General features: G+C 35.4%; 1 protein-coding gene across 1 annotated transcript; it reads right to left on the bottom strand.

Annotated features, from left to right (window-relative positions):
• Positions 1 to 2,447: 2,447 nt before the first annotated feature.
• LOC142614452 (uncharacterized) lies at positions 2,448 to 13,061 on the bottom strand. The gene is made up of 9 exons (XM_075786972.1): positions 12,726 to 13,061; positions 12,567 to 12,632; positions 12,285 to 12,390; positions 11,937 to 11,979; positions 11,549 to 11,621; positions 10,766 to 10,853; positions 5,724 to 5,780; positions 5,544 to 5,622; positions 2,448 to 2,718 (listed from the first exon to the last, which is right to left on the bottom strand). The coding sequence occupies exons 1-9, from the start codon at positions 12,794 to 12,796 to the stop codon at positions 2,705 to 2,707; spliced, it is 597 nt and encodes a 198-aa protein (XP_075643087.1). The 5' UTR covers positions 12,797 to 13,061; the 3' UTR covers positions 2,448 to 2,704.
• Positions 13,062 to 14,583: the final 1,522 nt, after the last annotated feature.

Here is a 14,583-nt window from a genome sequence, read left to right as displayed (position 1 = left end):
TCATATAATATATTATATAATAAAAGTTGACTTAGAAGCCGTGATTATAGCAAATGGCTTCACTAAATTGTAAAAAAAATTTAGATTTTTAAAAATATAGATATAATTTTTTTGGTTCTTATTTTCTTCTCCTATAATTTCTAAGTTAATAAAAATATTAATTTAATTACAATTCAAATTCATCATCCAATCATTTTCTCATTATAGTTTATAAGTTGATAAATAATATCAATTTGAGTACAATTTAAAATCTTCAACTAATCTTTTTTTTTTTGTTCTAAATTATATTACTAAACGTAAAAAAAAAAAAGGCAACTACTTTTAGTGATTAAATAAAACACTAAATTTTTTGGATTTCCTCTTCACACAATGTGACTTAAATTTTTTTTCTTTAGATTTCTTGTTCACCCGCCACTTCAATCCAAATTCTTCATTTTATCCTTTTCTTATTATAATTTATAACTTGATAAATAATATTTGATTACAATCCAAAATTTTCAACTAATCTTTGTTTTTTAATCTAAATTATATTACGACATGTACAAAAAAAGCAACTACTATTAATGTTTATATAAAACACTAAATCTTTAGATTTCCTACCTCAACATTGGGCCTTCGAGGCACATGGTCAATCTAAACTTCATCAAACTTGGCGAATGAAGTCTAGGGCTCTTTTTGTGTATGGTTAAAAAAGCAACTACTATTAATGTTTATATAAAACACTAAATCTTTAGATTTCCTACCTCAACATTGGGCCTTCGAGGCACATGGTCAATCTAAACTTCATCAAACTTGGCGAATGAAGTCTAGGGCTCTTTTTGTGTATGGTTGCTGCTTTGCTTCTATTACATGATACTCAGCAATGATTTGTCTCACTACTAGTTGAGAATCACCCTTATTAACGTTAGCATGGATGGATCGCATACCCATTGCTGCAGCTAGTTCTAATCCGATAAGCAAGGCTTTATAGTTAGCCACGTTGTTTGTGCATAGAAAAAACCTAGTATTTTTTTTTTTTTTTGAGAGAGAAAAAAAGCTAGTATGAATGGTGAGAAACTAGACCATTAAAAAAGATAAAAACAATACTTGTTCCTGCACCACCTTGTGTACTGGAGCCATCGAAATACATTTGCCATGGAGTTAAGGTCAGATGAATGACCTCTCCTTCATTTTGATTGGGCAACTACTTGCCTAAGTCCAACAGATATATAAAATATTCGGCCAACTCCTATCCTGTGATTGAGCTCCGACGTCTTTCATTCATCCCTTCCCACAATCAGGGTTTTACTTTCCACATATGACTATTTGGTCCCAATATGAAAAGATTCTTGATTTCCTATGTGGATTGATCCTTTCCACTATTTGTTCATATCAATGTTTTCAATGCGGAGCGTGTATATATCAAATAATTCATAAATAATTTGTACCATACAGTTCTTTTTCTCTATTCTCTTCTTCTACTTACAACCTTCCAGAGTTGTAGGTATGTATTTGTTTACTCTAATTTTTTTTCCCCATTAAATGCAAACCAACTAGAAGAATAATCAGAACACACTCGGGACTTTTGACCAAAACAATACTAGATTACTAACAGTGTATCATAAGCCACCCTATGCCCAACTTTAGAAGCCAAGATATCAATCATCAATCATCAAATTAAGGAAACGTTTTATCTCCTTGTCCACTCAGACGCTTGAAATAGGTCCAAGCCAATTCTCTTTAACTTCAATAGCTTGTCCATCCCCAAGAGTAATTTCGACTATCCCATGCTACCCATAGTGAGCCTACCTTTATAAGAAGATTACACATGCTTGAGAATAGCAGCTCTGTTCCAATCTGTAACACGTTTCAACCCCAGCCACCCACCTTCTCCCGTTTGCTTTGCTTGTGGAATAAGTAGTACCCTTCCACAAATAGCAATTTAACTACCTTTTAATTTCTGAAGGTAAAATGAAGGTGCTAATCTGGAAGAATTGAATACCATAAAGAGATACGATTGAACCAATTGGAGCTCCCTGTGCAGCAAAGGATAAGTGTTCTGAAGACCCAAATTGATTCTAGTTACAATTCTGTAAATATGGATTTTCCCTAAAAGCATTTACTAGAAATAAGACTTTAAGAGAAGTATTAACTGGCAACTTCCCAAAAAGCATTTATGGTACAACTTGGGCAGGTGTGTAAAAGAGAGAGGGCTTTATGTCATCAATGGGAACCTAATTAGTCTATTTCCATATCATGCATCTCCAAATGCCCCATCGTATGTGAATTCTAATTAGTTATGCAAAAAAGTTCCACATGTTACATAAAAAACAAGTAAGCTTCAATCATATTTTATGCATTGTAGTTGCAGAGAGGCTCGGCTATACATCATTTTGCACATTCACACACGCATTGGCACATTCAGTGCTTATGAGTTGAATAGATTTTAGACCACAGCAAGAGAGTAATTGTTGGGACAAACTCCAGTAGTTAACAAGTAGGAGATACATATAAGGGTTCTTTAATTATAGAAGTCAAGAGAAAAAAAGCAAAACTTTAATTCAATTTAAAAAGTGAGAATTTAAAATTATACAACCAACACAAAACTTCTTTCTCCTTTTCTTTCACTCAGGACAGAACGAAGTTCAAACAAAGATCAGTACTCAACCTGATTAATCATAACAGAATCTTAGCCTTCCCGTTGTTGAACATCTTACTTCCATCATCAATACCTTGGAGCTGCACCAGAAAAACCATATAGTCTCAGAAAATATTACCCCAAAAAAGGGGAAAGCCAACCACATATATACGTAAACAGAAAAAATGCCTATAATTTTTACATATAATTCATAGTGATCCAAACTACATAGTGCACATTTAATGATGCAGGAGGCAATGGGAAGACAGATTTATTATATTTTATTTTATTTTATGCATCAAGGGCAGTTTTGTAATTTCATAATATTCTGGAATGGGTTGTGCTAACAGTCTATTAGATCTTCTTTTGGGCTTTATTTTAAGTTTGGCTATTTAGTTGGGCTTAGTAGTAAAAGTCAAAATTCAAGTCCAAGTCTTATTAGGGTTTTAAGAAATCCTAGTTCAACTAGGATTTTGTATTAGTTTTCTATTTAAAGAGTTATAGTACTTTCTATTGAGTTGGTTAATAATGAATGCTTTCAAAATTTAAGAGCGAGTTGGTTAATAATGAATGCTTTCAAAATTTAAGAGCTACCCAAATCTTGATTTTCATCTTTGTTTTCATTCCGAAACCCTACTAATCTTTGTCCCATTTGGAAACCCTATAAGCCCTATTATTTTTTAGCCTATTTCTCACCAAAACCTAACCCTAATTCTTCAAAACTCAGGCTATACTAGATCTGCCCTGGTGTTCTAAGGGTTTGATTGGGATCTGTTTATTTTGCTGAAACTAAAAACTTTTTGCTGAAAGTACTGTAGATAAAAGTAAAAGTTAGCTGAAATAATATAGTAAAACCCATGAATAGTTACCAAAAAGTGCAGTAGGACCCATGAATAGTAGTAAAAATAAGCTGAATAATAAAATAAGTTGGCCAAATGGACAATAAATCAAAGTTTGTTGTTCTCCCTTGTCCTACATCAATTTGGAATCAAAGCAGGGATTTCGCATCATGTCTACACAATTAGGAGATTGTTTAGGGGGAATTGAGTGATTGTGAGCAAGATGAAGGTCATATGGAGGATGCATTTGATTAGGGAGATGTTGCTATGGATGACTTGGAGGAAGATGAAGTGGATACTTCTCTTTTATCTGTAGTGAGACATATTTTAGCAGCCCCTAAAGTAGAGAAAGGGGATTGGAGGCGAACTTCAATATTTTATTTCAGATGTTGGTTCATTGTGGAAACCAAGCAAAGAAGCTTATTATTGATGGGGGAAGTTGCATGAATGTTGTGTCATTTTCCACGGTTGAATGCCTTAAGCCTTTGGTTGAACTTCATCCTCAACAATACAAAGTGGCTTGGATAGACAACACTTCTATTCCGGTAACTCATAGATGCCTTTTTTTTTTTTTTGGTGGTATTTATAGCGATTCTATCATGTGTGATATAATTCCTATGAAAGTTACACCTATCCTTCTTGGTCGACCTTGGCTCTTTGATCAAAATGTAAAACATTAAGGGAGAGAAAACACCTATGTTCTAATGGTTGGTAAGGAGGAGGTTGTTTTGAAATCTATGACCTTAGCTAAGAGGGAAAAATTTAAAGTATCAAAGCCAAAAGTTATTGAAGGAAAAGATCTAGAAGCTAAAATTATGGTGTAGCAATAGAAGCTACCAAAATAAAACCTGACCAGCCTATGGAAGTGCCTCAAATTCCAGCAATTTTTCCAAAGATTGCACTGATTTTTCTTTGAAAGATTTATTGAAGCCCTTATGTCCTATGCATGAGTACTCTACTAACTTTGTCAAAGGTACAAGTTGTCTAGTGAGCAGCATAGGGGATGCTGAGTTGAAGATAGACGCATGTGGTCAAGGGAAGCTTGAAATAATGCAACAAGGCTTGAAAGAGATGGATTCTGTTGAAGAAGTAGTTGAAATTGAAAGGGCAGCATATCAAAATTACAAGGTAGAAGTGAAAACTGTAACACTTGAAGCATCTTATTCCCAAGTTCATGTTGCTTGCCAAAGTAGGGTTCTATTGCCTACACCAACTTTTAAAGATACTGATTTTGTCATTTCTAAAAAGTTTAATGGGTCAATTGAATTGGTGGGTGTATCATTATCATCATTGCTGTCACAAACAAAGAAACAAAAGGAATTCGAATTCAAATTGTTTATTCAATGTCAAGGATGCACTTCAAGAAACCGAAATTCTTTTTACTTCAACACTTCAAAACTCAAGGTCGAGTTCTCCAACCAAGGGAGAATGATGCAGGAGGCAATGGGAAGACATATTTATTATATTTTATTTGATTTTATGTATCAAGGGCAATTTTGTAATTAAGTTTGGTTATTTAGTTGGGCATAGTAGTAAAAGCCTGAGTCCAAGTCCAAGTCATTAGGGTTTTAAGAAATCCTAGTTCAACTAGGATTAGGTATTAGTTTTCTATTTAAAGAGTTGAAGCTTTCTTATGGTTTGTGTGATGCAACCTTCTTCAAGGCGTGATACCAAGAAACCCTAGGTGTAATGCTTAGGAAGTCTAGGTGTTATGCCTAGAATTTATCTATTTTCTTTAATTTTACTATTCACGGTTACCATTCATATCACTATTCACAGCTACCCAAATCTTGATTTTCACCTATGCTTTCATTCCGAAAACCTAATAATCCTTGTTCCCTATGGAAACCCTATAATCCTATTATTTTCTAGCCTATTCCCCGCCAAAACCTAACCCTAATTCTTCAAAACCCAAGCTATACCAGATGGTGTTCTTAATCAGAGTTTGTTGTTCCACCTTGTCCTACGTCATTTAACTTTGAAAAAAGGGTCAATCTAGTAAAACTGTGTCAGTCAAAATTGCAAAAGGTAATTTCAAACTCTCAAACTATTTACAGCAGCAAGTTAATAATTAGTCATTAGCCTACCTCCACCAACTGTTGCTTCAGGCAACCGTTCAATTGAGTACTTGTGCCGAGTAATATACATAATTGGTACACCAGGAACCTGCCAGTAAATAAGCAACCTTATATATCAGATCCCAGTTTCACATAATATTGGACTCCAGTTTTGTGATACAGTGTCAAGCCATTATTAATAGATCATACCTTTCGTATCCTTCGCTTCAAATCTCGATCACATGTAGCAACAATGTAGCATTTATGCTGTTTCCAACAAAATAGTTCACAAATGTTACCAGAAGGAAAAAGAGCTAAACGCAACAATAAACTTAATTTACAATTGCATTCATCCAGAAAGAGCCCAAAAATTACAAACATAATAAATAATACCAGAGCAAGATGACTGTGGAAAAGAAAATTTCCATCTGTTCAAAACAACCCAAGTATTCTGACAAAGAACCTTAATCTAAACATAGTCTCAGTGACTGAGAACAATGCATAAAGTGAAGACCATAATGGAAATGAGGCCTTATTCTGGACTAATAATTGGTTGGCCCAACCTGTAATCCTGTTTCTGGGGCTTTAACTAGAGAGGATGATGCGTAATGGATCACATGGCAGATAAAGGTGCTTGGAATTTAAATTATCTTCTACCTACTTAGCCTTGAAAGCCATTCCTATCCAGCAACATTCCAGCAATGATGATTCCTCGGTTTGGACCTTCTCTACTCATTTGATATTTTCTTAAATCTGCATATAAGTGCTTTAATTTTAAAAACCTAATGAAAAAGTCATTGAGGATAGGGTGCAGAAATCACAGGATGACTCCTAGGGTGAAACTTTTCGTGTGGTTGTGCATGCATAATAGCTTGCCAGTCATTTATTTATTTCTTTTTGGCATAAGGTACTTCCCTTCTTAATCAATGTCCCTTTGTCTTTCATGTACAAAATCACTTGTTCAGGTTTTGTGTGATTGCCCTTTTGCTGGTGTCTTTTTTTCCCCTTTAATTGGCTGGGCATACCTGTAAACCTCATCTATTGTGACAAAAAAAAAAAAAATTCGAACGCAGTATGTGCTCTCCAAATTAAATGGACCAAGTCACCTGAGGAATGATTTAAACACAACTCTGATGAATCCTCCTTAGTTAATCCTCTGCTAACAGAAGGAAGGGGTTTAGCCAGAGATACTCAGGGGAGGAGTGTTAGAAGTTACTCTAGAGCTGTTGTTGGCACTAGTTTAATGGCAGAGATATGCATTATGGGTACTACAGTCACAGAAGGTGAGGATACAGTGACATTAGTGGGCAAATTACAAAACTAATAATAGGCTGCTATGTGCTGTCATGGATGACTGCAGGTGTTTACTACAGCTTTTTGAGCAAAGAGAGGTGAAGCATGCATATCATTAAGTCAACAAATGTGATGTGCTCTCGCCAAATGTGGATGCACCAAGTTTAAGAGCTTTTTCTTAACCAAGTTTAAGAGCTCTTGCAAGGGCTACTTTGTAAATTAGATGTTGAGAAAGCCTTTGATCATGAAAACTAGGGATTTCTTATGCAGTTACTAGAAAATGGTGGGTTCTCTGCTAAATGGCGGCAGTGGATATTCTTTTGTATATCTACAGTTCGTTTCTCTATTCTGATAAATGGCTCTCCTTGTGGGGTTTTTGAGAGTTCCAGGGTTTTGAGACAAGATGATCCATTGTCCCCTCTGTTGTTCGTACTGGTTATGGAAGCCCTTGGGAGAATGTTGGATAAAGCTGTCCATGATAGTCACATGTTAGACTTTGGTGTGGGTCGTGTAGAGGGAAGATCATTGGCAGTGTCTCATCTTCTTTTTGCGGACGACACTTTGATTTTTTGTGGTGCTGATCCTCATTTAGTTTGAGGTGGTCTCTAGTCTAAAGATATATTTGGGTAAGTCAGAGTTGGTTCCTGTTGGTATGGTGCATAATTTGGACTTATTGTTGAATGTCCTTGGCTATAAACAAGGTACACTTTCGATGAAGTATTTGGGTCTTCCGTTGGGAGCTAAATTCTTGGATAAGGCAATATGAAACCCAATTCTAGAGAAGATAGAACGGAGATTAGCAGGATGGAAACGTTTGTACTTACCCAAGGGAGGTAGAGTCACTTTAATTAAAAGCACTCTATCTAATTTACCCACTTATTTTCTATCTCTATTTCCTATTCCTGCAGTTGTGGCTAACCGAATTGAGAAACTTCAAAGGAATTTCTTATGGGGTGGCATTGGAGATGAACCAAAATTCCATTTGGGTAAATGGGCTACTGTTTGCAATCCCATTGCTTCGGATGGCTTGGGGATAAGGAAGGTAAGACTTTTTAATGAATCTTTGCTTGGGAAGTGGCTATGGAGATTTGGGATGGAGAGGGTTGCCCTTTGGAGGCAAGTGATAAAGATGAAATATGGCGGTGAATGGGGTGGCTGGTGTACTAGGCCTGTTAATGGTCCATATGGTGTTGGCTTGTGGAAATATATTAGATGGGGATGGCCTTCTTTTTCTTGCCACATTCTATATGATATTGGGGATGGGTCTAGGGTGAAATTTTGGCAAGACCATTGGTGTGGTGAGACTTCTTTTGCAGTCAACTATCCTGAATTGTTTAGAGTTTGCCGAGACAAGGAGGTTAGTGTGGCTGAGCTTATGAAGCTTGATAATGAAGTCCTTTTTTGGGATGTAAGTTTCTTTAGGGGTGTGCATGCTCGGGAATTAGAGGCACTGACTGGTTTCATGAATACTATTTATGGTGCTTCGGTGAAAGGGTTTGGTGAGGATAAGATGTGCTGGAAACTTGATAGAGAGAAGGGCTTCTTGGTTAAAGATTTTTATAGTCTCTTAGTGGGCTCTAATGACTTTTGCTTTTCTTGGAAAAGTATTTGGAAATAAAAGATTCATTTTCGAGTAGCTTTCTTTGTTTGGACTGTTAGGGAAGTGCTTAACGATTGACAATTTACGAAAAATAAAGGTTTGGATATTGGATTGATGCAAGATGTGCAAGTGTAATGGTGAATCGGTTGATCATCTTTTTCTTCATTGTCCGGTTGCAATTGATATGTGGGCTATGGTGTTTGGATTGTTTGGTGAGCTGAGTTATGCCGCAATTTGTAGTGGGGCTTTTAGCATGTTGGCAAGACAGAATTGGTTGTCATCGAAATGAGTATATATGGTTGATTGTTCCCCATTGCTTATTGTGGTGTCTTTGGAGAGAGAGAAATATTAGGTGCTTTGAAGATAAGGAGAGATCAATATCAGACTTGAAGTTATTTTTCTTTAGAACTTTAATGGATTGGTTGGCTGCATTGCGGAACCAATTATTCTTATCTTTTTTTGATGTCCTAGATTCTTGTAATTTTTGTTCTTGATTGCTTGACCCCTTGTACACTCTCTGTGTACTAGGGTGCTCCCCTTTTTTGATATCAATAAACTTATTACTTATCAAAAAAAAATTTAGGCTGTATTTCAAATGATCTGTAACCCATTCACTGTTCCATAAATATTGTTGAAATGAAGATGCAATTACCATAAGACTGAAAACACTTGTATCAGTCAGTCCATAAACATTATAGCATTTTGATATCCAAGAAACAAGGACATGGACGTGGCTTGGGTATTCTGATGCATAATTTTAATGGCGTGTCATTCTTAGTTGTAAATTTAATTGAAACACCCCCATGCTGATCTATTAACAAATCCAGTGAACATTTGAGAATGAATATGGGTAAATGGCCAGAATGAGCAGTCAAATCTCAATCCCTCATGAATGACCAAAATGCCCCAAACATCTAAAAGGATTAAAATACCCCTCGACATTGCTAAAATGAGCAACATGCCCTAAAATCCTCTAAAATGAGCAAAACAACTTGAAACAGACCAAAATACCGCCAAAATCTAAAGAGGTTTGGGGGTATTTTGGTTGTTTTTAGAGGTTTATTTTGCTTATTTTTAAGGTTTTGATGGTGCTTTAGTCATTTTAAAAGTTTTTGGGGGTATCCTAGTCGTTTTGGGGGCATTTTGGTCATTTTCTAGATTATTCAACATCATTACTGTAAGTTTCTCAAGTATTCATTCTAATAACATATGCTTTGGGAAAAAAAAAAATTGGAGCACCACCTTCAATTTCAAATCACAGTTCTTTTATGTCTGTCAAATCCTTGGGTCAATTACACCAACCTATTGTCTCATGCGCCCTAAAGAACTTAGACAGGATATTATTTTTTTCAAATATTATTTTCTGCAATCCCTGCTAATTAAGGTATTTTGATAATTTAGTTGAGTCTAAAATTTTCAAGGAGATCCTAAGTATCTTAGATTTTATTTATTAATACGTGTTGTATTGTACTCAAAAGTCAAAACAGGAAGTTGATAAAAAAAATGCTGTGCTTTGAGTATTGAGGCACCTAGTAGTTCTTTTCTTCCTTTTCTCTTCTCTTTTTTCTTCTACTCTTTCTTGCAGTACTGTTTATGGTACTGTTCACCCATACTGTTCAAATCCATTGTTCACGGCCATTTTTTTACAGATCTAATTTCCGTTCTTCTTACCTCTTTTTAACCCTATCAAATCTTCTCTTCCCTACAAAACCCATTCAAAGTTATAAACCCTAGATCCGCAAATCCACTTAAACCTAAACCCACCACAAGCCCAAGTAAACATCCCCCAGTTTGTCCTACATTGATTAGATGACAACTCTAAGTATGCGTTTGACTCCAGCTTAAAAAAGCCAACTTATTTTACTATTCAGCTTATTTTTGCTACTATTCATGGGCCTCATTGTACTTTTTGGTACTATTTTAGTTAACTTTTACCTTTATCTACAGTACTTTTAGCAAAATTTTTTTAGTTTCAGCAAAATAAGCGGATCTCAAATATATTTTAATTCCTTCAAAAATGGTAGGATCATAGTGCCGTTTGAAGGTTATATGACTTATATACATATCATCTTGACTTGTAAAATCTAATCTCCTTAAGGGTCATAGTGCCATTCTAGTACGAGGAGGTAAGTTCCTAAAATTTCCTCAAATAAGAATTATCCCAAACCCTTTCAACAAGCAGTTAACTGTCTAACCTTACATCTTATCATATGGACCTCAAATATATTTTGGAGCATTTAAATAATTCATGGAGAAAGCTCAAGTTTGTCAGACATTTTAAAAATGGGAAAACTGATACTATAACTAAATATGGGTGATGCACACAAGAAATTTCACATCAAATTAATTCAAATCATACCTCTGTAACTCTATCAACAATACAGTCATCAGCATAGGTCCCTTTATGAGTGCAAATTAGTCTTTCAAAACGAGGATCCTTAGCAATCCTGTACCAAATTAAGTATAAAGGACAGTACTCATTAGCTGATGATCATCACTGGTTGTATCTTCAATTGTTTACTTATTCCCAAAAAATAAAAATCCTAGGTTATCAGTATACAACAAGATTCTCAATATCAAAATCTAATAGAAAGAGAGCAGAAAAATGCTAGTTTATGATCCATTGATGCATGAGAATGGCAACAGAAAACATGCAAGGTTCAGAATTTTATTGCATAATCAATATAATTAATAAATTACTTTTTACTCTTTTTCCTTTTGATTGAATAGATTTCATTCATCTGGGAAAACTGAAATCAACTTGAATGAGAATCATTCCATAAAACAACACATTTTTTCTTAATAGCACATCATAACACCATAAGAATTCTCATTTCTCACTCAGATTATAAATATGGATATCTAATATTTTAGTTATTACAAAAAATATATTGATAGCTAATACAATTGGATATGGAATTAAACGAACAAAATAGTACAGAGAGTATATTGAATAAGATCCACAACTAATCCTACTCCCACATACACATTAACAGGCACCCAACAAATCTTGATCCTCTTCATACTAACATAGATAAAGAAATGTGAATGACAATCATAATTTTTTTTGGGCTACTTAGATGACAAGCATAAAACTTTATTGGGAAATATTGCAGAGCAAGTAAAAAGCATGGGAAGATACCTCAAAGCAACTCGATATTTCTGACCTAGCTTCTCAAGCTCTGCCATCACACATTGCGTGATACAAGGAGTGCCTTCAATCCACAAGGTAGGCGGATTCAGTAAAATCATAATTAAAAAAAAAAAAAAAAAAAAAAAAAAGATCCTCATTTTATTCCTTAAGCATTCTCATGGACATTCACACAACCGAGAGTAATATTTTGATAAATATCATTAGGCAACCAACACATATTTAAGTGTTTGCCAATGATACATGGCACTCAATGCTTGTTATAAAACCACACTAACAACTATGTTGAACTTAGGATACCTCATCAACACGGCACAACAATTCTTACAGCAAATTAATATTCACATTAAATTGAAGAATCCAGTGATTCTAAACTCACATTTTGCATATAGGCAGTCCATCATTCCCTTCTCCAAGTCCAGCTACACAACAATGAAAGAAATTGCATAAGTTAGGATTATAATGCTAAGTTATCAAGTCAAAAAACATTAAAGTTATTATTTTTATCCATGCTTCCAGAACATATCCTTCAATGCATTAATGGGAAGAGAACAAGCTCTAGAATTGAATAAGGATTTCTATCTCATTCTTAGATTTTTTTTTCCTTTTCAATTGGCAATTACATACATTCAGTAAGTCATGAACAATAAAAATTTCTCTCAAACCATGCATTTTTATGAACCAAACCCATTTAAAATAAAATGGAATAAAACTACTAATCACTCACTTTATTCTGGATAGAGAAATTGATGAAGTTGGTATCTACCAAAACCCGATATGGCGGTCCCAGCGAGGTGTTGTAATTGAAGAAAAGTGCTGATGAAACCTTCGGCCTATATCACACAAAATTAAACACATTACAACACAATATAAACCCTTACAAATTCCAAAGCTCCTATACCCAAAATTTAACACCAAAAATCTATATATATGGGCTTTTATAAATACTTGAAAAAATTCAAAGGAAAACTAGATAAATAACAATGATAAACAACACAATAAGGCTTACACATTTCTTGGGAGCTTCTTTTCGTTGTTATCATTCTTTTTTGGGTCCAAAACTTGTTGTTTGTAACTGAATCCAGTACAAAAAAGCAAAAAATTACTACTGATTAGAGAATAATATAAAAAACTTAAGGAAAAAAAGAAAGAAAAAAAAGAGACTTACTTTTTAATGGATTTTTTGGTGACCATTTTTTTCATGGCTGCAAATTTGGGACCTTTCTTCGCTTTCCCCATCTCTTAGGATGAACAGCAGAACAAACTAAGATGAAGTTATTCCTAGTCCGAACAATAGAGAGACAGAGGGAGCGAGTCCCAGAATGCTGTTTGGTTTGGTTTGATTTAGAATTATTGTCCAACTATAATGAAATCAAAACCTATTTTAACGTAAACACTTGGGAAGAGAGAGAGATCAGCATAAGAGGATGAAGAAGGCGAGAGAGGCGGTGATAGCTAGCCTAAGCCTCACCTTAGGGGTTTTATTTTGATAACAAATTAAACCCTCAACTTTTAAATATAACAAATTAAACCCTAGAGTCAAATTATTATAACAGCTTTAAAATTCGAACCGGATCGGCTGGTTTGATTGGGAACCAGACACTAGTGCGGTTTGATTATCATTAATAACTAGAAATAAGAGAAACAGAGCAAAATCGAGTTTGACACACTTGAGTTCCAACTAGACTCCTTTTGGAATTTGGATTTGATAAATTTAAATTCCAACTCAAAATCGAGCTTAGTAAACTCAAGTTCCAATTTGTTATACCTGGCACGCAACCTAAATTAATTGAAACTCGATTTTGGGTTGTATCTCGAGTTTGACAAACTCGAGTTCCAAAAGAATTTACATAACTAAAAAACTTCACCCTCATGTTATCCCCTAAAATTTTTCTTAGAAAGTACTATTTAGCAAATTTCACCAAATGGCAGCTATAACCAGAAACTGCCGGTTCGATCGTTAAAACCAGGAACTGTCCTGGTTTGACTGGTAGGGGTGTCCAGCGGGTGGACGACCCGACCAACCCGACGGGGCCCGACCAACCCGAGGCCTAGTGGGTGGACTCGATGGCCTTGGTGGGTCGGTTTCAGGTCCCTCTCTCATAAAACCCGATTGGTCGGTTCGGGTAGCGGGTTTATGGGTTAAAAACCCGTAGAACACAACCCGACCGACTTATTAAGATAATATATATATGTGTGTGTGTGTGTGTGTGTGTGTGTGTGTGGGATTGGCCTGTAGATCACGTGAAGTCTGAGAGTAGAGTTAAGTGTTGATTGGACTAGCTGATGGTTGTTTAGCTACTAACACACGCAAGAGTCAAGACAGCCAGCAAGGGATGGGACTTGGCCCACTTGGGGGACTAAAAGGCTGAAATTTACACTCTGCTACATGCACAAGAAAAGACTCAAAAGACTAAAAATTTTTATTCAAGTTCCTTTTAGACTTTTAGTTTAGTCCTCACTCTTCACTTTCAGTTCAGTCTTGATCTCAAAAATATGTAGTCCCTTCTCTAAGTTCTCTTGATCTCTTCACTCTTCACTCTTCACTCTTCAATTCAGTCTTCACTCTCTCTCTCTCTCTCTACTCGCCCCAATAGCTAGTCGGCTACCCTTCAAATCAAACTCAGATTTTCACTTTCCCATGCCTCTAGCTCTAGTCATGAATCATGGATGGATGGACCATACTTCTCAAAATCAAGACTCTACTCAGCTACAAGTCTACAACCTACAAGACTCTACTCGGGTCTCGGCTACACTTACCAAAGATTCAAAATCAAAATCAAATTTTCCAACTCCTCCAGGTTAAAATACTCTCAACACTCATCTCTCTCTCTTATAAATTTGTCTTTTCTAAGTGTTCTCCATTCTCTCTGCTCTCTTGTCTCTCTAGTGATTTCAAAGTCTCTCACTTTGTTTCCACTTTGTTTTTCAAAATCTCAGATTAGACTCGGCTTCCTAGTCTCAGATCAGGTAAAATTTCTTCCTTTTCAATCCCTCTTTTTTCTGTATTTTGTGCTTGTGATATG

This window comes from Castanea sativa, chromosome 11 (assembly GCF_040712315.1).
Source record: "Castanea sativa cultivar Marrone di Chiusa Pesio chromosome 11, ASM4071231v1".
NCBI classification, from domain to species: domain Eukaryota; kingdom Viridiplantae; phylum Streptophyta; class Magnoliopsida; order Fagales; family Fagaceae; genus Castanea; species Castanea sativa.
This window is presented reverse-complemented; position numbering and strand designations above follow the sequence as displayed.